The sequence below is a fragment of the Dasypus novemcinctus genome, chromosome 4, assembly GCF_030445035.2.
Source record: "Dasypus novemcinctus isolate mDasNov1 chromosome 4, mDasNov1.1.hap2, whole genome shotgun sequence".
NCBI classification, from domain to species: Eukaryota; Metazoa; Chordata; class Mammalia; order Cingulata; family Dasypodidae; genus Dasypus; species Dasypus novemcinctus.
The window spans coordinates 77,046,065-77,068,280 of record NC_080676.1 but is presented as its reverse complement, the minus strand read 5'-3'; the positions used below and the strand labels follow the sequence as shown (position 1 = coordinate 77,068,280).

At 57.4% G+C, this 22,216-nt stretch overlaps 1 protein-coding gene across 2 annotated transcripts in view; it reads right to left on the bottom strand.

Moving 5' to 3' along the window:
* ADCY5 (adenylate cyclase 5) overlaps positions 1-22,216 on the bottom strand; it is a 159,960-nt gene that overhangs the window by 37,472 nt on the left and 100,272 nt on the right. Inside the window, exons 4-9 of one of the 2 annotated variants that reach the window (XM_058295680.2) lie at positions 11,794-11,905; positions 10,183-10,310; positions 8,068-8,226; positions 7,002-7,143; positions 4,508-4,648; positions 404-426 (exon numbers count right to left, since the gene is read on the bottom strand). In XM_058295680.2, coding sequence (XP_058151663.1) covers positions 404-426; positions 4,508-4,648; positions 7,002-7,143; positions 8,068-8,226; positions 10,183-10,310; positions 11,794-11,905 — 705 coding nt within the window. The remainder of the gene's footprint in view (positions 1-403; positions 427-4,507; positions 4,649-7,001; positions 7,144-8,067; positions 8,227-10,182; positions 10,311-11,793; positions 11,906-22,216) is intronic. The other variant, XM_058295681.2, reaches the window with a different exon arrangement.

Sequence of the window (22,216 nt, the reverse complement as noted above, 5' to 3'; positions counted from 1 at the left end):
CTCAGTTTAAAACCCCTATTTCTTAGGGGAGAAGTCCAGACCTTGAGGGGAATTTCTCAAAGTCCCTGAGAACTGGCAATAGGAGAAGAAGAGGAGGGCATTCTCTGGGGCGCTGGTGAGGGACGTGCAAGGGCTGTACTCTCCAGGGGGAGGCACGTGTCTGTGTGCACAAGCATGTGATGTGCACATGTGCACGTGTGTAGTGTGTATGTGTGTGTGGGATGAAACAGGCAGCCCTGGGGCTCTGCCTGACCATCTATCAGCTACAGTGGGCTCCACTCACTCCCAGCCAGGACCGTGTGGGATCACTTCCCAGGGAGTGTGGGGAAACCGAGTCATAAGGTAGACCTGGAGCTATCCCCCAGATTGAGAGGGCAGAAATAAAGTTTATGTCATTACTCACTTGTCCTTGGGATCTTCAAAGCCCTAAAAGAGACAGAGAGAGGGGGGAGTATGAGGAGAGAACTTAGACCCCAGAGGCCCTGGGAGATGGCTGCCACAGGAAGCTGCAGCTCATTTTCTCTGTCTAGTTCAGCAAGGAGCCTGGACAGAGGGAGGCTCGGCAGTCTTTCCTTCCCTCCTTCCTTCCTTTGACAAGCCATGCTGGGTTCTTCCTACGGGACAGGCTCAGTGCTGGATGCTGGAGATGGACCATGAGTTCATTCCAACTCCTGGCAAAACCCGTGTCCAAGCGCCTCCTGGCCCCACACCCTCTGCTTCCACCTTCCCCAAGCCTCTCCTCTCCCTGCACTCTGCGGTCGGAAGGGCCTCTCACAACCCTGCCGCTCACGCAGATGGGAATAAGAGAAGTCACTGAGCTGCGCAAGCCCCCACCACACACACACACACACACACACACACACACACACACACTGTGTACACACCAAACCTATGCGAGGTCAGTTTCTCACTTTAAAAAAGTAAACCTCCAGTTGCATGCACCAGCTTTTCTGGTATCTGGGAACAGATGTATTCTAAGGCCAGAGGAGTTGGGCACTCAGGAAGTGAGGAACCCGCCTGCCATGGGCTGACAACTATTCTGTTGTTCATTTACACAGGGAGAGGTGAGAGCTGTTTGGGGAAGTCAAAGCCTTATTTAGAGTTCATTTACAAAGTCCAGGAAAGGATAGATGTGTAGATTATGGCCAGTGTGAGTTCTGGCAGGATGGACGGTTCCCTAAAATGGGAATGGGGCAAAATCTGGGGTGGCAGTGGAGGAGGCGACCAACAAGCAGCCCCAGGAAGTGCAATTTCAGGGAAGGCTCAGGTTGCCCGGCAAAGACGGGGAGGAAGAGCCCTCCCCTCTGTGGCCCAGCGTGGAGCAGCATCTTGCTGGACAAATGGGGAGTTCAGCAAATGCTGGCCGAACCAAAACGCAGATAAACTGACCTCTTTCCATGCCCACTGAGGCCATGGTTTAAAAACACAAAAGTGGGACTTAAGCTGGTCCCCGCGAGCCAGCGCTGCCAGGCACTGAAGCGGAGGCAGAGTCCACGTGGCGCCAAGCAGGCCACTCTCTGCTCTGCTCCCTGCGGGGAGGGGCTCCCAGGCTGCCCCACCAGGGCCCTGCCAGCCCACGCTGGACGGCGCCTGCCCTGGCAAGCTCCTCTGCTCCTCGTCCTCTGAGAACTGCCAGGCCCTCCCTCCAGGTGGCGAGACCCATCCCGCTTCACCATCCCAGCCCTCGGCTGAGGAGCTGGCGTCTCCCCCTCTGGTCCCGGGTCCCTGCCTGTCCCCACCAGGGGGCCTGTGGCTGGACTGCACACCAAGCAGGGCTCCCTCCAGGGGACGGGCCCGGGCGGGGGTGCCCGGGGTCCGCAGGAGCACAGGCATGGCCGGGCAGCAGAGCGCCTGGACGGTCACGGCTCTCGGCAGGACTTGATTCCATCGTGTGAACCAGCAACAGTTTTAGTCTGGACTTGAGGACCAGCAAGTTCTGTTGGACACACGCTGATGGCTACAGCTCCAGAACGTACTTGACGTCTTTTCAGTTCTTTGAGTATCTGCTGCTGGTCTTGGGGGCCCATGTCTCCCTCCCGGGCTGAGCCTAGAGCAGAGGCCACTCTCCCCACACAGTGCTCAGCATCAGGCTGAGAACGTGAATTGCCAACAGCCCAGAAAACACTTTGGTCCATAAACCACAGCGGGAGGGTAGTTAAGAACACGGGCCAGCAGCCTGCATCGAGAGCTCGGCCCCACCACCTGGTTACCCGCTCTAGGGCCACGGGTCGAGTCACAGAAGCGCTCCCAGACAGCCCAGAGGACCATCAGAGGGTTCCCGGGGAGCAGCCCAGCTCAGGGGCTTCTCTTTGGTTCGGTTCCTCCCTCTGGGAACTAAAGTGAAAGCAGAGGCCGTGGCCCTTTGGGCTGGCCCACACTGGGCATGAGCCTGCTGTCCCTTGAGGTTCAGATGTGCACACTCTGTGCCGGTGGGGCTGGGTCGCCCCCAGTGGAAGGCAGCGCTTGCTTGGACTTCCTTCACAAACCTGCTCCCAGACCAGAGATTCTGCCTGGACACTGGGGTCCCTCCAGCGATACCTTGTCCAGCCAGGAGGGGGTGCTCTCCCCCCACAGGCTGCTGCACAGGTTCTCCTGGACCCCGCCGCTTCCCCTTCCACCAGCAAGCATTAGGCAAGCAATTAGCATATTAGCACCACCCAGCTCACAGCCACAGACGCTCCCTTCCCGACAGCTCCGTTCCCCCACGGCCTGTCCTTTCCCCATTTACAGCCCTTCTGGCTCATTCTTCCAGGCGCCTGGTCCTACCCATGATGAACATTTCTGCCAGGCCAGCGCCGATAGTCCCAGCTGCCTCTGTGGAGACTGTGAAATAGCTGAAGCTTCAGCTCACACCCAAAATTACTGGGGGGGGGGGGGGGGGGCGGAAAACAACTTCCCCAGGATTTTAAGTCAAGTGATTATGACCAGACACCTTCCCACTTTTCCTCCTTGTGTCTCCTCTTCCTTTCCACCCCTCTGCCTCCCTCTCCTCCCTCATCCCTTCCTCACTCTCCTTTGTCCCCTCGTCCCTCCATCTCCTCACCCGCGGTCCCATCTTCCTGCCCTTCTGTTCCCCTTCTCTGGCGCCTTCCCCCTGAGGAGCGCCTCCCTCTTCCCCTTCTCCCTCTTCTCCTCCCTGCTGAGGTGGACGCATGCAGCCTCTTCGTCATTAAGGGGGTGAGAACGGGAGGGTCTGCCCACTGCTCTCTGCTGGGGGAGGGCCCTCGCGGGAGGGGGAGTGGCAGCTGGAACGCGTTGCAGACACTGACCAGGCCTGCGGACGCCCAAGTTCAAAGCCTTGGTGGAAGGCCAGGATTCCCTGACTGCTCCCTCCTGACACTGGCCTCCCGGGAGCTGCTTCTCTGCTGTCAGATTTTTAAATGACGGCCTTAATTTTATTTTTTGCTCCTGTACATTTTTCCTTAAACCTTTGTCATCTGTTCTTAGTTAGCGAGGAGCAGAGTGCCTGGGTCCCCAGCCTGTCCTCTCCTCCAGGCCCCTGACTCTTGTCCCATGGAGTCTATCTCTAATCCCTCCTGCTGTACCTTAAAGGTACATGGATCCACGGAACCCAAAGTTTGGGGTCCTAGTGCCTGCATCTATCCCTACCATGGCTCTTTGGGGACAGAGTGGCTCCGTGCCCCTCCCTGGACCTTCCCTCCTCGCCCTCCCTCCGGGTGGGTGGGCCCCCACCTGGAGGAACCACAGCTGCCCTTGGACCGAGGCGCGTGCCTGACACGCAGAGGACAAGCTCCCAGAGCTAAGGAAAAGACTGCGACTGCAGCCTGACGTCTCCATCCCGCTTCTCTTCTCCCCACTCCTGAACTCACCTTCTGTCATGTCTAGTTTCCACGTGGCAACCCAGGCAGCCCACCCTGAGTTAGCCAGTCCCTGTGTTGCTGCAGCGGCTGGGGGTGCCTGTCCCTGAGCAGGCAGGGTCCCCTGAGGGGGGGCGAACCCCCCCCTGCCATGGGCTGCCCACATTCAGCCTGCATTCTCCCACCAGAAGGCTGGGATTGGGGGTGGCGCTCAGCACAGAGGACAAAGGGACCCTCATTCGGCACCTCCAAACAGCATGGTTCCTGGGCAGCCAAGCCGAAGGGCAAGGGTTCAACTGCCCAGACGCACAGTAGGGCTGGAAGGGCCTCTGGCAAGCTGGTGCCCACCCGATTCCCAAGGGCCTCACTGGACACTGCCAGGAGACCGCTCTGGCTGGACCCAGAACCCCGCCGGACGGGCTGCTTCTAGCCTACGCCAGCAGGCGCTGCCGAGAGGGAGGCAGGAAGGGGCCTCCCTGCTCAGTTCTTACGCCAAATTAGGCCAAGAGATGGGGGCTCACTGAAGGAGCCACAAGGCAGGAGCTCTGGCTCCTGGAGCAAAGTGGGGCCAAGGCCCCCTTCCAGGCTTTCCCCGTGGATCTTCACATTTCCTAGGGCAGCAGGAAGGACCTAGTCCAGCCCTGTCACTATGGAATCCGCCCACCCTCACCCCACCCCCAGCAGCTCACCATCCGCTTCATCTCCTTGGAGACCTGGTTGCCACCCAGGTGGTTGTAGAAGGGGCGCTCGGCCCCCCAGTGCGGCGGGTTGTGCCCGATGGAGTTGGTTCTCTGGCGATTCATCTTGGCAATCATGGCCTTCTCTTCTTTCTGGGAGAGCAACAGAGAAGCATCAGCCTGTGGGAGCGGTCCATCGAGGAGCCCAAGTGGGGAGCTACTCATCCTCCCAAGAATGAGGCAAGGGACTAAGACAGTGGCCCCTCCCTTCTCCCCACAGCCCTGGAGCGGAGTTCTGCCAGGATCCTAGAAAGCCCACCCACCCCAACCTTGCAAGACCCTACATCCTCAAACTCCCCAACTGCAGCCCTGGCTGGCCCAGGTGGGAGTGGTAGATGAGAGCTGGTTTTGTGAGAAAGTCAGGGGCTTGGAAACATGTCACTGGCATGGAATTCTCCCTACAACGGATCACAAGTTTCTGTCCTAGGGAAACGGACTTGGCCCAGTGGTTAGGGCGTCCGTCTACCACACGGGAGGTCCGCGGTTCAAACCCCGGGCCTCCTTGACCCGTGTGGAGCTGGCCCATGCGCACTGCTGATGCGCACAAGGAGTGCCCTGCCACGCAGGGGTGTCCCCCGCGTGGGGGAGCCCCACGCGCAAGGAGTGTGCCCTGTAAGGAGAGCCGCCCAGCGCGAAAGAAAGTGCAGCCTGCCGAGGAATGGTGCCGCACACACTTCCCGTGCTGCTGACGACAACAGAAGCGGACAAAGAAACAAGACGCAGCAAATAGACACAGAGAACAGACAACCAGGGGAGGGGGGGAATTAAATAAATAAATAAATCTTTAAAAAAAAAAAAGATTCTGTCCTAGATCTTCTCAAAACCAATGCTTATGTCCTCTCCCCCCCACCCCCTCCATCCCAAAGGCTGCCCTTTCTCTGTGCTTTCTCTCCCTGAGGGGGTGGGGGAGGGGGAGAGCTCAACCCTGGGAGCTCAAGCCTGAGGCAGGGCAGGTTCCTCCTACGGCCTCAGGGGTGGGCAGAGCCTTGACCTGAAGGGGTGCAGGTGGTTGGTGGAAGAAGAGGAGACAGGAGATTACCATCTCCACTCAACTCTTCCAAAACAGGCAAGTTCAAGCAGGGAGGGTAGAGGTCTGGGTCCTTTAAATCACAAGGTTCAAGGGCTGAAACACATTGTTCAAATACACAGAGACTCAGCCACCTGCACATGTGCCAGCACACACTCCGGCATCTCTCTGTCTGTCTGTCCATCCATTCACATGGAGCAAGATGTGAGGGTTGGAGAGACTCTGAAGGTGGCGGTGGGCCTGCTCCCACCCCTCACCCAGCACCAGGGCGGAAGCCCCTCCCCGCAGGGGAGGACACCAGCGCCCCTCCGTGGGCGCTGTGAGGTGCCTCCTTCCGTCCTTCCTGCACCACCTGCCAGGTTGAGCAAGCCGAGGCCCAGCGACCCTGGGGTGGAGGGTGCGTCTCCACCTGGGCAGGGGCAGGGAGGTGGGAAGAAGACGGAGGCAGGCAGCGGGGCGGGCACAGGGCTGGCGCCCTCGGTCCATTAGCGCCAGCCGGAAAACAAGTACCCGGGCAAGATGTGCCAACTGAGGCACTTGGGGCACTCCCCAGAGTGGCTTGAGTCTCCCTGCGCCCTCACCAGGCCCCTACGGTCAGGGCCCAGGCCCCTCCGGCACAGGGGGCCCTGCCTCTCTTGCTTAAAAGCATTACTGCTACCACCCAAGAGTTTCTCTGAACTTTTCTCAGAACTTAATCTTGTCTTTAGTCCAACTTCTTAGGAAAGGAACTGGGAAGCTTCTCTCCATCAAAGGGCACTGACCAACAGATAAATTCAGCTGAAATATTCCTAAGCGAAAGGCATTTTAATCTAGGGAGAAATAGAAAATGTTCTCTTCATTTGCTTTAAAAATTAAAAACATGGAACACGACAGTATTAAAAATAGAACACTAAAGTCTGCTAATAATTCTACTTTATATTTTGGCAAGTTTGGGCTGAGACAAAAAGAAGAAGAAAGAGACTAGAAAGGGGGAAAGAAAAAAGCTCCAGAAACAAAGACATACAGGAACATCCCAAGATATACACTGATCTACAAAACAGAGAGTTAAATAAGGACAAATATCAACCTAGTAAAAGGCAAAGAGAAGGGAAGAGATGGAGAGAACGTATTTGGTCTATACAGATTTCCTTAATGCTTCATTGCCATCTTGAGGCCTTCTGATAAACTGTTGCTAATTTATTTGCAGGGAAGCCCTGGGCAGTTTTGCAACATAAGCAAAATGACAGTGTTTGCCCTCTGCCACCAGCCTTTGCCAGGCTGCTCTAATTCTCCGGCCATCCCGAGGTGCAGGAAGCACAACGGCATAGGGAGTTCATGACTTCACTGCAGGAAAGTGGAAGAAGAGGAGAAGGGGCAGTGGGCCAAGGAAATGCTTCTCTCTCCCAGAGCATGGAGCCCCTCAGCGCCATCCCCACGGACCCGCTTCTGGGTGCAGCGCAGGATGAGGAAGGTCTCGATACTGTGCTCCTTGAGGTAGGCATTGCGCTCGCCCCCACAGCCCGGCTCCACCTCGTAGTCGCCGTTCAGGTAGTTGAGTGTGGCCTTGGTGATGTGGATGCGTCTACAGGTTGGGTTGGAAAAAGGCGGGGAGGGCAGATAACGGGAATTCAGATCTCCAGCCCCCAGGGAGATGCAAACTCCAATCCTGGACTCCATCTCAACTCAAACCCCAGGGCCCCCAGTGCTGGCTCAAATATGAGCACCAACCTCAATCGCAACTGATAACCCTCAAATATGAGTAGGGCCCTTTCCTGCTCACCCCCTTCGGCCACACCATCTCATAGCTAACACCCTGCCCCCCTTAGCTAGGACATGGGGCCTCCAGCTGATACTCTTGGCAGCCTACTGACTCCTGCTCAGAAGCCAGCAGTGGCCCCCCTGCCTTCAGGATTGAGTCCAAAGTCCCCGGCTGGCGTGTGGGTTCTTAACGCAGGCCCTGTTCCTCCCCAGGTCCCTGAAGGCCATTGGCTCTGCTTCTGTGCCTTGGGAACAGTGTTTCCCCCATCTGTGCCTTGCCTTGCTGTGTCCCCTCAGCCCAGCAACCCTACCCCTTCCCCACCGTCACCATCCCCCTCTATCCAAAATCCCACCCCATCATCTGGGCCAGCTCACAGTCCACCGCCTCCTTTGTGTTCTGGCCACCCCAGAAATGATCAGTGGCTCCTCCAGAGCTCTACCCGCTGCATCCCATAAGCCACCATTTTTAACGTAAGTATCTCCTGCCCCTGGCCGAAGGCTCCCCACAAGATGAGAACATGCCCCCCACAATCTGGCCTCCCAGCCCCCACCTTGCCCAGGGTGTGGTCCAAGTAACTGGTCAAAGAGAAGAACTTCTCCCTGGTCTCTGCCAGCCCCGCAGCCCCAGGTGCCCGCCCGCCCCTCTCCCCACGCAGCCCCCACCTCTTCGGACGGTCACCCTTGGGGGGTCGAGTGGAAGCCCCGTGTGGGCTGCGCCCTCCCCGGCCCGGAGGCTGGGCTCACTCACCCCGCCTTGCCTCCAGCCTCCATGTGGTTGGCCAGCGTGACGTCGTTAGACCAGACGTCGAACTGCCACTTCCTGAGACCAAGGACACCGCAGTGTACTCGCCCGCTGTGAATTCCCACGCGCATGTTCACGTTCACCCCCGTCACCTCCCGGACCAACCTGGGGATGGAGCAGGGGTGAGGCTGGGAGAGGGTCAGCGGCCCGGCACAGAGTGGGGAAGCTGGGGAGGAGGCGGCATCGAGAGGGGCAGGGGTCAAAGAGGCGTTTCTTTCCCATCCAGCACAGGTACGGAGTCTGAGACTGTTCTACCTGACAGTGGCTGTTGCCAGCACAGGGCTGGGGCGGGCGCCGAGGCGGCAGGTGCTCTGTCCTGGAAGCCGAGGAGCGCCATTTCCTAGCTTGGCCACAAGGTGGCGAGACGCCTGCACACTAAACCCAGGGCCACCTCCCTCCGCTAGGGTGCCTCTGGCCAGGACAGCCTCTGGTCAATTACACCATGCTCAGAAAACGCAAATGCACTTTAGTGTAGATGTGAACCACATAGGGAAGTTACAGCCACTCTACACCCCGTAATGCTCTTGGGGGTCAGACAGAAATGACCTTTGGATTATCTGCTTCTTGGATTTATCCTTATTGCTGCTTCCTTGGCATTAGCAGGAATGCTGAGTTTCAAGAGAGGACGTATGTCCTGCTCAAGAAAGAAGGGGTGCCCAGGCAGGTGCAGGGGTCCATGCCCCACCACTTGTACAGCAACTCCTAGGGAACCCCAGAAGATGTGGCCAGACCCCCGATATACTTGCTTATAACCTCTCACACTGAGGGTGGGGTGGGAGGGGGCCGGGGAGGGAGTTACACATCTCCAGGTGTGTGTCTGGGACTCTTGGGAACCTGCCCAGGCCTGGGAAAGAGGATGCAGGTATTCTGGGGGGCATGAATATTTACACATTTTAGGGACCTGGACCCTGTGTCCCCCACTCTGGCACCCTGACTTGGCCCAGAGGGCAGGACCCCCGCTCTCTGCCCCACCCACCACCGAGAGACTGACAGCTCAGGGAAGATTTGCCTCATCCATCATTTCTTTTGTGTAGGGATCAGCTCGACAAATACCTTTACTGGAGCTGCTCCTTCCGCCCCGAACGCCTCCAACTTGCTTGGTTGATGATCTCACTCTACCTTTTTGACTGAGCTCCAGGGCCACCTCTCCTAACCCCTCAGGGGGGACCAGCTGCCTCCTCCTGGGCCCTCCCACAACTGGGCTTCTCTCCCCTGGGGGGTCACATGACATGCCTTGTACGAGAGCTATGGGCCTACCAGCCTCTCTCCCATAACAGACTAAGCTTCTGGGATAAGGGACCGACTGTCCACCCCAGGAGGGCAGTGGGCACTCAGCGAAGGCTGTCAAAAGGAACTGGGTCAAGCAGAATGGACTTGGCCAACTCCCTTGCCAGCCGCTCTGACCTCTGACTTGCCCTGGGTGGCTTCTGTGCCCCGTGACCAGGCCAGTTCTAAAATCCCAAGTTTCTGATCTGGAGGCAATCTCTGGCCAGCTCCCATGTACGTTTGGATGGTCCAGGTTTCCCAGTGACCCAGTCTCCTTTCATGACCAGCCGTGACCAAGAACCGGCCAAAAGAGTCTTTCTGTGATTGCTTCCACAAAGGGAGCTAGCCTCCTGAAGCGGGAGCACCTGCATTTGAATCCACCCACCCAGCAGTAATATCCTGCAAGCTGTTTAACCCCTCTCGCGCCAACTTTTCCCATTCGCGTAGAAATGGAGCTAGTGGGTTCTACATTTTCCTGGAAGTACAAGGCCCTTGCGCGGCAGAGCACACAGCACATGTCACGAATGCCAGCTCCTCCTCCTCTCCTGGTGAGGGGACCCGTCATCACCCTGAGGACCTTGGGCCTGCAGAGCCCGCCCTTCCTATGGGATACATTCCCCTGGGAAAAGCTTCCCAGGCTGGTCTGGGTAGAGGGCACAAAGCCTGGAGGTGCACGTCAGACCTTGAACTTGGCCCCCCATTCCCCTGCCTTCCTGGGCCCCTCCCAGGCAGGCAGGCAGCCGGCCGGCCGGCTCCTGGGGCTGCCGGACAGTCCACCTGGAGGCGGGCACTTACGAGATGGCCTCGATCATGTCCATGCCCATCTCCACGCAGCAGTGGGCGTGGTCGGCCCTCGCTTCCGGCAGCCCAGACACGCAGTAATAACAATCCCCCAGGATCTTAATGCGTAAACAGTGATTCTCCTAGAAAACAAGTTAATTTTAAAAATTAAAAATAGTAGTAAAGAGGAGTGGGAGGGAAGCAAAGAGATTCACCCCTGCATGGCACAGCTCGCCTTTTAGGGCGGCGAGCATGAACTCTGAGCCAGAACTATGTGGGACCCCAGCCCAGGGACAGGCTCCTCGGAGGCGCGGGGGCGGGACGGAGTGGGGCAGAGGAGCAGGCCTTCCAGCCTCCTGAGCTCGGGACTCCCTGCCAGTGAGCCCCCGCAGGAATCCACTTGGCCCACTGTGGCTCGACAAGGGGGGCAGACCTGTCAGCTCATGGGGGGCTCCCCCCAGCCCCAACCCAGCCCCTGGAGTAGAGTCTGAATCTTGGCCTAAGCTTCTAGGAACAATTGTCTTCCTTTTTCACCAAAAAACTGAAGCAGAAAGGGGCTTCGACCACAAGCTTACATAGGCCCTCAGCGTTAGGCCTGCCTGAGATTTTCGTGAGTCTCATGAAAGCAGCAAGCGCATGGATGCCAAGACCCGCAGGCCTGCAGCTCCTGCCCTGGCTGCTGCTGAGGAACAGGCACAGCAGGGTCACGCCGGGGGCCACGCTCCACCCAGAACGGGGGCGGAGAGGGGCTGCACTTATTCACTGGTTTTGAATCACTGAAGCTACTCCCTGAAAGTACTTCACGAAGCCGGGGCCCTGGGACTCGAGGGTCCGTGTGTCCTGGACTCTCATCTGAGGCCCGTCCAACGTCCAGGTACCGAGCGTGCTCCCTTCGCCTCCTTCAAGGCCAGGGCCAAGAGCAGTCAGCGGGGTGCAGGTGTGAGCCGCCACCTGAGGCCGCGGAGCCCGCACCGGCTCCCAGCCGCGGTCCAGTCTGCCGTCACCACTTGGTGGGCATCACAATAAGCGGCCCCTTCCTTACCATGACTCAGCCACGGTGCAGAGCACTACCCAAAGCCGCAAAAGCTGGGAAAGGATGCACGAGGGTAAATGGGGACCCAGTCGATGGAAGCACGGCTCACCACTCCCTGCTGGGGGCACGGCTTCCAATTTCTCTGAAAGCTGAAGCGCTCTCTTCCTGGAAACCCCCGTGGGCAGCACATGGCGGCCTGCAGGCCAGCTGGGCATTCAGACTCACTCCTATCCCTCGTGGGGACAGCCTCGTGGGGACAGGGGCTCTGGGGCGCCTAATTCTCCCCCAGCCAAATGGAACTGGCTCTGGGGTTTGGGCAGCATCCTTTCCCCCCAGGAGCGGGCAGGGACGGCTCCTCGTGCGCTCCCTGAGGACAGACGTTCAGAAAGTGCCTCCAGCTGCGTGCGGCTGAGGCCGGCACGGCCATGTGGACCACGGCCCTTCACTCACCTGGCGGCGGGCCCCGCCCGCAGGCCACACCCAGCACGGAGCTGTCCCAGGGCCTCGGCGGGTCCAGGTCACCGCGCCCACCAAGGCCAGGCCACCCTCTGTGCGGGCTGGGGCCCTCGGGGACCCGGGGCAGGGGGACTCACCGCAGCCAGCTTGTCGAAGCGGGCGAAGAGCTCGTTGAGGGTCATGACCAGCTCCTGGGCCGTGCACTGGGACGCCAGGCTGGTGAAGCCCTCGATGTCGGCAAACAGGATGCTGGGGACGCAGGTGGGGGAGAGACCCCGTAAGCGAGGGAGGACAATGGGGTGACGCCGCGGAGGGCCAGCCTGGGGCGCCTCGGGCCTCGAGAGGCTTTTGGGTAGGGGACAAAGGCCCTTGCGGCAGTGCCAAGGATGCCAGCCCGTCCCTGCTGGCTGGGACACCTTCCTGTGCTGACTGCACCTCACTTCTGCCCCAGGCAAAAAGGCGGCGGAAGGGGCAGAGGCCTGGGGCGCGTCTGCCTGGGGCCACCATGAGCTCGGGCCACTGGCACCAGAGCCCAGCTCCCCGTTCTCAGAACTGCCCTTGCGCAGCCCGTTTGACCGGGCGCAGCCCCCGGAGGGCTGGGCTGGGCCTTTGGGTCGTCTGCTCTGGAAAGCACAGGCAAGGACTGCGGCTCACAGGCCTCAGGCCTGGTCCCTGCTGCACGTGACCCCAAGCCCTTCATCCGAGGGTCTCCAGGAGGGATGGACTAACAGCGGCTCGGGGAGGGCAGAAAGGGAGACACGAGCGCGCCGGCGTTGAGCCCAGGAGCCTGGCCTGACTCACAGCTCCCTGCCCTGCTGGCGGCTCCTTCAGAGGCACCAGCCGCCCCTTCGCTATGGGGCATGGCTCTCTAGCCGTTTCTGTGGCTCAGGCTGTCTATGTTGAAAACATCTTCCTTGTCTTTCATAACAGACTACCAGAGGTAAGGTTCCAGGGCCAGATTGTACCCAGGTCCCTAGAATTTTTTTTTTTTCCATAAAATGGGCACAAAACTATAATAACTGTCACAGGCAGAGACTCTCCAGGGGCCAGGCACCCAGCGGCAGCCTCCCATCAGTGGTTTCACCGAGTCCTCAAGCAGCATGACGGGGGTGTTCCTCTAAGGCTGTGTGCTCTGTCCGCTATACCTCGGAGACTCCTGGGCTTGAGAATGACAATCTCATTTTTAAAATTAAGGATGTAGAACTGACCATATTGTACTTTATTTTAAAACTTGTGCCAGGCACTGATCTAGGCTCATCAACATGCATTAAAATCATGTATACCCCACAACCATCCAATGAGGTTAGAATCCTCATTTTATAGGTGGGGAAACTGAGGCACAGAAATGTTGCACCACTTGCCCAAGGCCACACAGGCCACTTGGCCCTACATCCCAAAATTTGTTGTTTTTTTAAGGAAGTACCAGAAATTGAACCCTGTACCTCTACATGGGAAGCAGGAGCTCAAAGGTTGAGCTCCATCCACTCCCTGATAGCCCAGGATTTGAACCTACAGACATTATGCTCTGCTGGCCCTTCAGTCATCTTAAATGAATCGAAGCATAATTCAGTGTCTGCATTCTCTGTGGGGCAGAGGGAGGCGCAAGGGCACTGTGGGTGCACGCTGGGCTGCAGCGGCCCCTTCAGCAGGGGCATCCAGGGCTTCACACAGAGCAGACACTCCGGCAGCTGCTCACCAGCTTATCCAAGGCACACCATGGGGAGAAGGGCAAACGGGCTGAGCCACCAGGGCGCGCGCCCCTCGGCTTCAGCCGGGCTGCTCCCCCCCAGGTCCAGAGCCCGGTGCTGCGGCCCTGCATCCGGGCGTCTCCAGCCACTCTGACCCCAGCTGGGTCAGCAAAGGCAACGGCAGGAGGATGCCAAAGAGTGGGAGAAATGGGGAGACAAGCACGAGAGACAAAACCAGTGGGGAGAGGATGTACAGGAGCGGGAGAGGGACAGAGTCAAACACAACCTGTAAGGCCGGGACTGGGCAGCAGACAAACTGCTCCAGAGTGGGCAGGGGGCGGGGAGGCGTGGGCTCAGGATGGAAGGGAGCGCGGAATTGGAGCGTTGAAGCTGCTGTCTGGCATGGCAGACAGGCTTCCGCCCTCGCACAGAGGGGTGCTATGTGGGTGTTCGGCATCCCGGGGTGTGACGGGAGCCTGTTGGGGGAGCTGGGACCCCCCAGCTGCAGAGCCGGCTCCCTCACGTGACATCAGTGCAGGCCCCAGCCTGGCCCCTTCCTTCTCCGCCTCGCAGGTGGCTGGCTGCCCCCCTCCACTCAGGAAGGAGGGGAAGGGTTCCCCCTGGCTGTTCAAAGCATCGGTTAGGTAGTTCTGGGAATTCTTTAACTCTCAGGAAATCAAAACCAAATGAAGTCAGGACGGAGTCAGCTGCAAGAGAGTCAAGGCACGGCTTCAGGGCATGAACTCCTGGCTACTATCAGCATTTCCAAAGCAAAGCTGACAGGTACCTTGCCCAGCGGCTCTTCCACCCCACGTCAGAGGAGGCGGCTGGAGACCAACAGGAAGGAGGCAGAACGTTCCCTAACCTGGCGGAGGCTGAGACTGCCACGGGGTAGAACAACTCCCAGCACCAAGCAGAGGAGACAAGAGGAGCACGGGCCGCCCCCAGGAACACAAGGAGATGGGTGCGGTCAGAGGTTTGGGGTGCAGAGCTTGTGTTGCTGAGCGCTGACCCCTTGCCCTGACGGGCATCCCTGGCCCCGCGTGTGGGAGCCGGCCTCTGCGGGGCGGAGGCCCTTCTGCATCCTATGAGATGGGTAGGTCTGCGAGCGTTTCTCCTTGCCCACAGTCGGCCACCCTGGGGCTTAGAGAGCGTTGTTTTTCTCTAATGTAGCTCCTATCACACCAGAATGGTAGGTCTTAGCAGGGGTGCCTGTGTTAAATCACCTGGGGAGCTTTCATTTAACGTAGTCCCAGAGCCCCACCCCGGGGATTCTGATTGAATTGGTCTAGGATGGGGCCCCTGCTTTTCTTTTTTTTTTTTTTAAGATTTCACTTTTTATGCATGGGGCTCCCCTCCGCAGGGACACCCCTGCGAGGCACACTCCTTGTGCTTATCAGCACTGCGAGTAGGCCAGATCCACACAGGTCAGGAGGCCCTGGGTTTGAACCCTGGACCTCCCATGTGGTAGGCAGATGCTCTATCAGGTGAGCCAAATCCGCTTCCCGGGCCCTGCTATTGATTTGCTTTTGTTCTGTTTTGTTTTCTTCCCAGCTTTCCAAGTGATTCTAACATGCAGCCAGGGTTGAGAACCACTGTACTAGTTGAAATGTCACCTTTTCAATGAGCTTCCTCAACCACCTTTTTGCAACCCCTTCCATTCACCTGTCTCCCTTCCCTGCTATAGTCCCCTTCATTGCACTTTCTACCATTTAATTTACTATCATTATTATTATGCATCATGTTCCTGCCTGTTTCTCCTATTGGAATGTAAAGTCCTTGACAGAGGGATTTTTGTCTATTTAATTCACCACTACATCGCAGCCCGGTCTGGCTGGCACTCAGTAAATTTGCGAAAAAGTGATTGAATGAATGAAGGCAGGCCAGGTGTACTTTGCCCCCTGCTGTCCAGCCTCCCCCCGACCCCCCCAGCACAATGACCAATACATAGTGCCTAATGCGTGTGTGCTGAGTGGAAGAGGCACGTCATTGGGCTCACAGTAGGTGAACACACAGTGGACACAGAGCAGGGCCAGGAACGTCAAGTTACCAGCTCTTCCTTCTACCCCACAAGGCCTCTGGGGCAGGGCCCCAAGCACGTCGTCAAGGCCCGGCCCAGCTGATGCGCCTCTCAGCAACGGCAACGGCAGCGTTCAGGGTCTCGGGGTGGACAAGGGGTTACTGCGGCGGGGGCAGCTTCCTGGCTCTGCACCAGGCGTGGGGAACAGCACAGGCATTTCATGAGCCTCCAGGCGGCTCAGGAGCCCTGACCCTCACTCCAGGCTCTCAGGACTTGGGGAGGGTGCTGTGGCCGAGCCAGCCAGCCAAGGAGATGCAAAACAGGGCTTCCAAGCTCTGATGGGGGCTCTGAAGTTCCACTGCGAGCTCCGACGCAGCCCCTTCCATCCACTTACACAAATGCCGCTGCCTCCACATTCCCCTGCCTTCTTGTCAGAGGCAAAGTCACATTTCTCTGCTGCTTTGGAGGAGGATTCTGCTTAGTGACGGTCACTGCAGGAAGCTGCTCTAATTTACAAGGTTCACCCAGGTCATCTGTTCTGCTGGCCAGGAGCCTCTGGTGTGCTCCTAGGGGATTCTGAAGGCCACCTGACAACCCAAGGCTAACTCATCGATGAGCTGGCACCTGAGAGCTCATCTCGGCAGCTGCCAGGCCCTCACAGCAGGCACTCAGAAGCCGGGGTGGGGCTGTTCTAGCTGCGCTCTCCTCCCCAGCTGCCTGCCACCATCAATCACCTTCACTTGCCTTCTGTTCCAGAGGTAAGAGGGAGGTACTTCATCCCAGTATAACCTCCCCATGCAACTTCAGCTCAGCTTTACCCACACGCCTTTTCGGTTAAGCAAATGTCCTCTTGCCCACCACAGGTCCTGCAGCATTAAGAAGTTGCCGGCATCTGGCCCTGCTCTTGTGAGTAGACCCACGCTGAAGGAGCCGCAGCGGGCAGCATCTTGCAGTGCTCTTGGTGGTTCAGGCAGGACAGCAGTGCCGACCACCTCCTCCTTGGACCCCCGGCATCCCCCCACCCAGCCCCCACTGCTGGAGCTCCTGCTCTGTGTCCACAGCTGTGGTAGGTTCTGGCACAGAGACTGAACTCAAGAAATGCCACCAAATATGGGAACTCAGTATTTTATGCATGATTTTTCTGTAAACATACAACTTCTCTAATTAAAAAAAAAATTAAAAAGAAAGAAATGTCACCAAGATGCAAACCATCTGGAGGGGTGAGACCCAGGAGAGGCAAGGGCCTGGGCAAGCTGAGGTCTCAGGGTGGGGGCGGGAAGGGAGCCCACCTCCCAGGATGCTGGGCCCAGAGGAGCTCCCGGGCCATAGGAGCAGGGCCAGGAGGTGCAGGCCCCAGCCTCGGGAGCCAAGGTGGCTGGGCCTCTGGCTCGGCCAGGCCCGCTGCCTCTCCTTGACCAAGAGGGCTGCCCCTGCAGGGTGTCTTCCATTTGCTCCAGTTACAAGCAGGGGAGTCGTTTGGGTTCATGCCCTTGTGAGGTAAAGGAGGAGCAGTGAGTCACTCACACTCATAGGTGAGTTAGCACGGTGAGGCTGTGGTCTTCCTGAGACCCGGCTGAGAACAGGCATCAGAGGGCTGGGTGTTTTCCAGGGGGTGGTAGGAAAAGATTAGAGAAAGGCATATGAACTAGGAGCAGCCAGAGAATAGCTGAGGGCATAAGTATGGGAAGAAAAGGGGGGCAGGGCACCAGACGCACTGGGTGCCTGGCAGGTTTCACCAAAGGGGGACTCTCCCCTGGGTGGGCTGTGCCCTTTCCATTCCCACAGAGACAGAGAAAGAAGGGCCCCCTTCCTTCCAAAAAGGCAGTCTAAGAGGAGAGGCCCTATGAAGGCTTGACCCTCAGGACTGGGTAAAGGGGGTGCTGGGGTCAAGGAATGTTCCAGAATGCCCTTTGCCAGGCTTCAGGATCTCCTGCAGCCTCATCTGCCCACCCAAGCCCCGCCTCTTCGCTCTGCCTATCCAAATCCCGCCCCCGGCATCCACACGATGGGATACCTGCAGCTACCTTGCTCACAAAGTCACAAAGACTCGCGAAGGAAGAGGAATCACCTCTAACAGTGGTTCTTGACCTCTGGGTGGTGAGAAAAAGGGTGCTTTTTAATTTTCTTTTCTATACTGCTGTTATTTTCCAATTTGTCTATAAAGAACATACATTATTTGTATAATAAAAATGTTTGTTTTTAAAGGGTCAAAAACAAATCGTAGAGGAGTGGGTATAGCCCAGTGGTTTGAGGCCTGCCAAGTACAAGGTCCTGGGTTCAATCTGTGGTACCTCCTTGAAAAAACAAAACAAGACAAAAAGAAAAACAAGACAAAAACAAAACAAGAAAAAACAAAAAAAGACAAAAACGAACTATTAAAAAAAAAATCATACTCATATTTTAAGACCTGATTCTAGCCCTTCCATTTTCACGTCTTCCTTGACTTATCCCAGTCTGGAATAATGCTTTTCATGTTGGAATTTTTATCAGAATCAGGAATCATCAGATGATTTTATTGGGTCCATTCCTGATTGCAGTTGTTGTTTCATAAAACAGAACCTGATACCTTCGACCAGGCAGGGCCTTCCCCGCCCTTGCCCTTCTGGTCTACCCCCAGTGCCCACCATTTTGAGTCCAGAGAGCTAAAATAGCAAGTCCTGGCTGGCTGCTGGCTCCGTCCCCCACCAGCCCCCATTCTGCACCCCAGGATGAGCTCAGCTGTTTTTGTCAAGACCCAAACCCAGTAGCTCCCCCAGTGGGCCCTCAAGCCGGGCGCCCCGGAGCACCCTCCTCAGGCTGGTCTCAGCCCTCCTATCGCTGGGGGGGCTGGATGCTCCTGAAGGAGAAAGGAAGGTTTTTTCCATTTGTTTCTCAATAAGCCTGGCAAAGAGTAGGAGCTCAATAAAAGTTGGTGGTATGAATACAATAATAACATAAAAGCAGTTGGTATGGGCTTAACGTTCAGGATACTTTTCTCACCAATATTAGGTTTGGGATAGGACCACAAGTAGTTTAATGCCCTTTGGGGGGGGGGGGGGACACAGACAGGTAGGGACCTGGAGGCAACATTTCCCACCCTCTGCCCCAGGGTGCACAGTCCACCCAGCCGCTTCTGAGCACTGCGGGGGTGGCATGGTCATTGTCATTCAGAGCCACGCTGTGGCTGAACCAGCCGCCACAGCGACCTGGGGAGCCCGGCCAAGTCCTTGAAGGAGGCAGGAGAGGAGGCAACCTTAAAAAGGGGGACAGGAGAGACGTTGGGGAGACTGGGAAGAAGGAAAGGATGAGACCAGGGTGTCCCTCTCCCCTCCCCTCACTCTTCCCCCTAACCCAGGCCCAGCCCTGCCCGGGAGGGAAAGGGGCTGGTGACCTCATTCCCACACTAGGGTCAGCAGCCCCACGGCCAGGGCCCTGGCTCCAGCCCTCCAGCGGTCCTGGGCCTCTGGGAATGGGGCTCTGAACCAAGAACCACCCGTCCACTCCAGCCGCAGCCCTGGGGTCCGGTGGACACAGAGAGCCCGCAGAGGGATGCCCTTCCTCTCTTTGGCTGAGTCCCAGTGCCCCCTGGAGGATGCAGCCTTCTCTCTTTTCACACAGAGAACAGAGTCTGGACTGATCTTTTGTGCGCTTCATAGCCTATAGCCTTTAAAATCTACGGTGCTCCAGGCTGGCGACAGGCCAATCGGGCATGGGGCCACCCTCCTGTAGTAGGAGGACCCTACGGAGGCAGAGACTGGCTGGGAAACCCCTGGGGCTTAGATGACCTGACCTTGACTCCTGCCCAGTAGCCTGCCCCACCCCCTCAGGATGCAGTCAGTGTGCAGGCACCTCCCCGGAGCTGGCGCCGAGCTGGGGGCTTCGCACGGGCTAAGCCTCGCCTAACCTCCAGCAGCCCAGCCAGGAGTGCCTGGGGCCAGGCAGGGCTCCCGTGAGAGACTTTGTGCCTCTTATCACAACTGTAATAAAATAATTGAGTGAGAAGTTGTTTAACTTTTACACCCTGCTCCAATGCAAAGTCCAGCTTTACCTGGATCACTGCTCCTCTCGCAAAAGGCCCCGTGGGAGACAAGCACAGGAAAATTTGGCATTTACTAATTAACCAGTTGCTCCGCGTGTGTCCTCCCTAAAAGCAGGTGGGTTCGTGATGTCAGAGGGTGCGGGTCTTTATCCACAGTGCAGTCCCTGCCTTTCTCTAAGCCGCAGGGAGGTAAAATGTTAGTTGACCATTGGACATCACTCTTCCCAATTTGTGGAGGAGGAAGCTGAGGCTCAGGTTAGGGGGTGTGCTCACAGCCACAGGGGCAGAGCTGGCCGTGCACCAGTCTGCTCAGCGTGGACACGCCTCTGGCTCCTTGCCACGGTGGCCGACCTCCTGGCAAGAGTGACCCGGCGAGCCTGGGGCCTGTCCGTGTCCGCCCCTTCCCTGGGATGGCGGGGACCGCGGCAGTGCCCTCCCCGGTTGTCTCTCTGGCTGCCCCCTTCGAGGCTGACTGGCCCCATCCTCCTGAAGCAGGGCCCCAGGAGACCCCACCCCACCCCAGAGCAGCCCCTGCTGGCACGCCCCGGAGGCCCATGTCCTGGGAGTGGGGACATCACAGCCCCCTTCTCAGGGTTGGCACTGCCGGCTGGTGGGGGGGGGGGCCTGCATCTGGGGTGGGGCAGGAGGACCCTTGAGTGGCAGGCCTGCCATCCTGGGATGGACCCCGGCTCAGAGCAGTCCATCTGTCCTGCCAGAGGGCTGGGAACATCTCCGTCACCTCCTACCACCCAGGAGAAGGCTTAGGGGTCTCTGGGGGTCCCCTGGCTTCTGACCTGCCTTGGCTCATAGCCAGCTGGGTGCTGAGCATCTAAAGACCTGACAGGCTCCTCCACCAGTCACTGGCTGGTGCCCCTGGCATTATTTCTATACCCTCCTAGGGGTCAGAGGAGAACGAGGCCCCCTAGACAGTGGTGGGCGCTGTCTGTCACCCTCCCTGCCCAGGCCAAACCCCACCCCCACCCCATCAGACTCTTCTCCTTCCTCAGATCCAGGCCCAATCTGACACACAGGGAAGTTGATTTATTTTTCTTGTGGCCTTGCTCTCAGTGGGGTTAGAGAACAGCATGTCATCACCTTCTCTAAATATTACAACTCTGCAGAGAATTGATGTATGTGACTCATCACCCTTCCATTCTCCAGCTAGAGACTCCCCAGGCCTTTTGTTGTCCATATGGGTGTGATAATAATAATAACAGTAACAACCATCATAGCAGCTCCCAATTACTGAACACTTGTTATGTGCCAGACATTGTGCTAAGTACTTTCCCCACATTATTCTATTTACTTTTTACAACCTTAGTAAGTACGTACTCCTCCTATCCTATTACGCAGATGAAGAAACTGAGGTTCCAAGTGGCTCAGTGCCTCTAACCTACATGGGTCACATAGCCAGGTAACGACAGAGCTGGGACTATATGCAGGTATGCCAAATCCCAGAGCCCAGGACTAACTGTAGCCCACTGGTTCTCCATAAGCCACACCCCGAAATGTGTTTCTACAACTGCTGCCACACCCACCTACCCTAGTCAATGGTTCAACCCCAAAACGGAGACCAGGACAGACAATCTGTTTCCATCAGCAGCTGTGCCCAGTGCCACTAACAGAGCAGGGAAAGGGGCCCCAGCAGGATATTTGGGTGTGACCACTGGTGGCTGTTCTCCACCACTACCCTCGTGATTTCAGAGTGGGAAATCACGTGATTTCAGAGTCCCCATGAAAATCATTCCGTCTTGGCCCCTCTCTCTTTTCACATCTCTTGTGAGTGCTGTCACTGATTCTGAGAACATCCTAGAACAGGAACTCCCCCACCGTGGTGGAGCCTGACTCTTGCCACGTGGGTGCTCGAGCCACTCTGGGGACAGCACTGTGCTTCTATCAACCCCAGGTCACCGCCTCCACTGGGGTGGGTCATTCCTGGGATGTGCACTGGGGAAGAGGCCTGAGTCAGCCCCTCTGATCAAACCCCCTTAGGGCTGGGGGTCCGCAGGAGGCAGAACTGCTTAACAGGAAGTAAGACAGCACCCCTCCATAGCGGAGAGGAGAAGGTATGTGGGCAAGGCACGGCACGGAGACGCAGAGGGGGCCGGGTGTCCCAGCACTGCACCCGCCAGGAGAGCCTGCCCCGGAGGCTGAGCTGTTCCGGAGCAGGGAATCTGCTGGATTTCCTTTGTGTTCTCCTTTAGAGTTGAGTGAAATCTGCTGAAAGCTCTGCCGTGCTAAGAACAATCAAGGAAAGGTTTTGCCCACGCTCTTCGTGGGACAACGTCAGGGTCGGAGAGCTGGTGATGAAGGAGCAAGAGCTCAGGGGGCGCTCAGGGGTCCTGTGTGTGGAGACCACTCGGCAGACCTCCACTTCCCTCCTGAACGTGTGCGATGAGGGAAGGCTCTTTCTTCCCACGTTCTGATGCGGAGACGCCAGAGCTGAGGGGTTGCAGTCAGGAAGGAGAGGCCCTTGGTGGCTGCTCGGCCACAAGGACACACAGGCTGGAGGTCAAACCCCTCTCCTCCCTTTCCTGAGTCTTACCTCTAAGCCCTTCTAAGTCTCCCCTACAGAGGCCTCAACAAAACCGAAACAATTTCTTCCTCAAAATTCTGTTATCAAGAAGTCTGGGGGCAGTTCTCCCACTTAAGCAGCCATGGGATCTTGGACAAGCTACTTAATCTCTGTGCCTCAGTTTCCTCATCTGTAAGACAGAGATAATACTAGTACCAACCTCTTAGGCATGTTGTGAGGGTTCAACAAATACCTAGATGAAAGCCCTCAGCACGGTGCCTGGGTTAAAACGAGCTCTGCATGAGCATTACCGATTCTC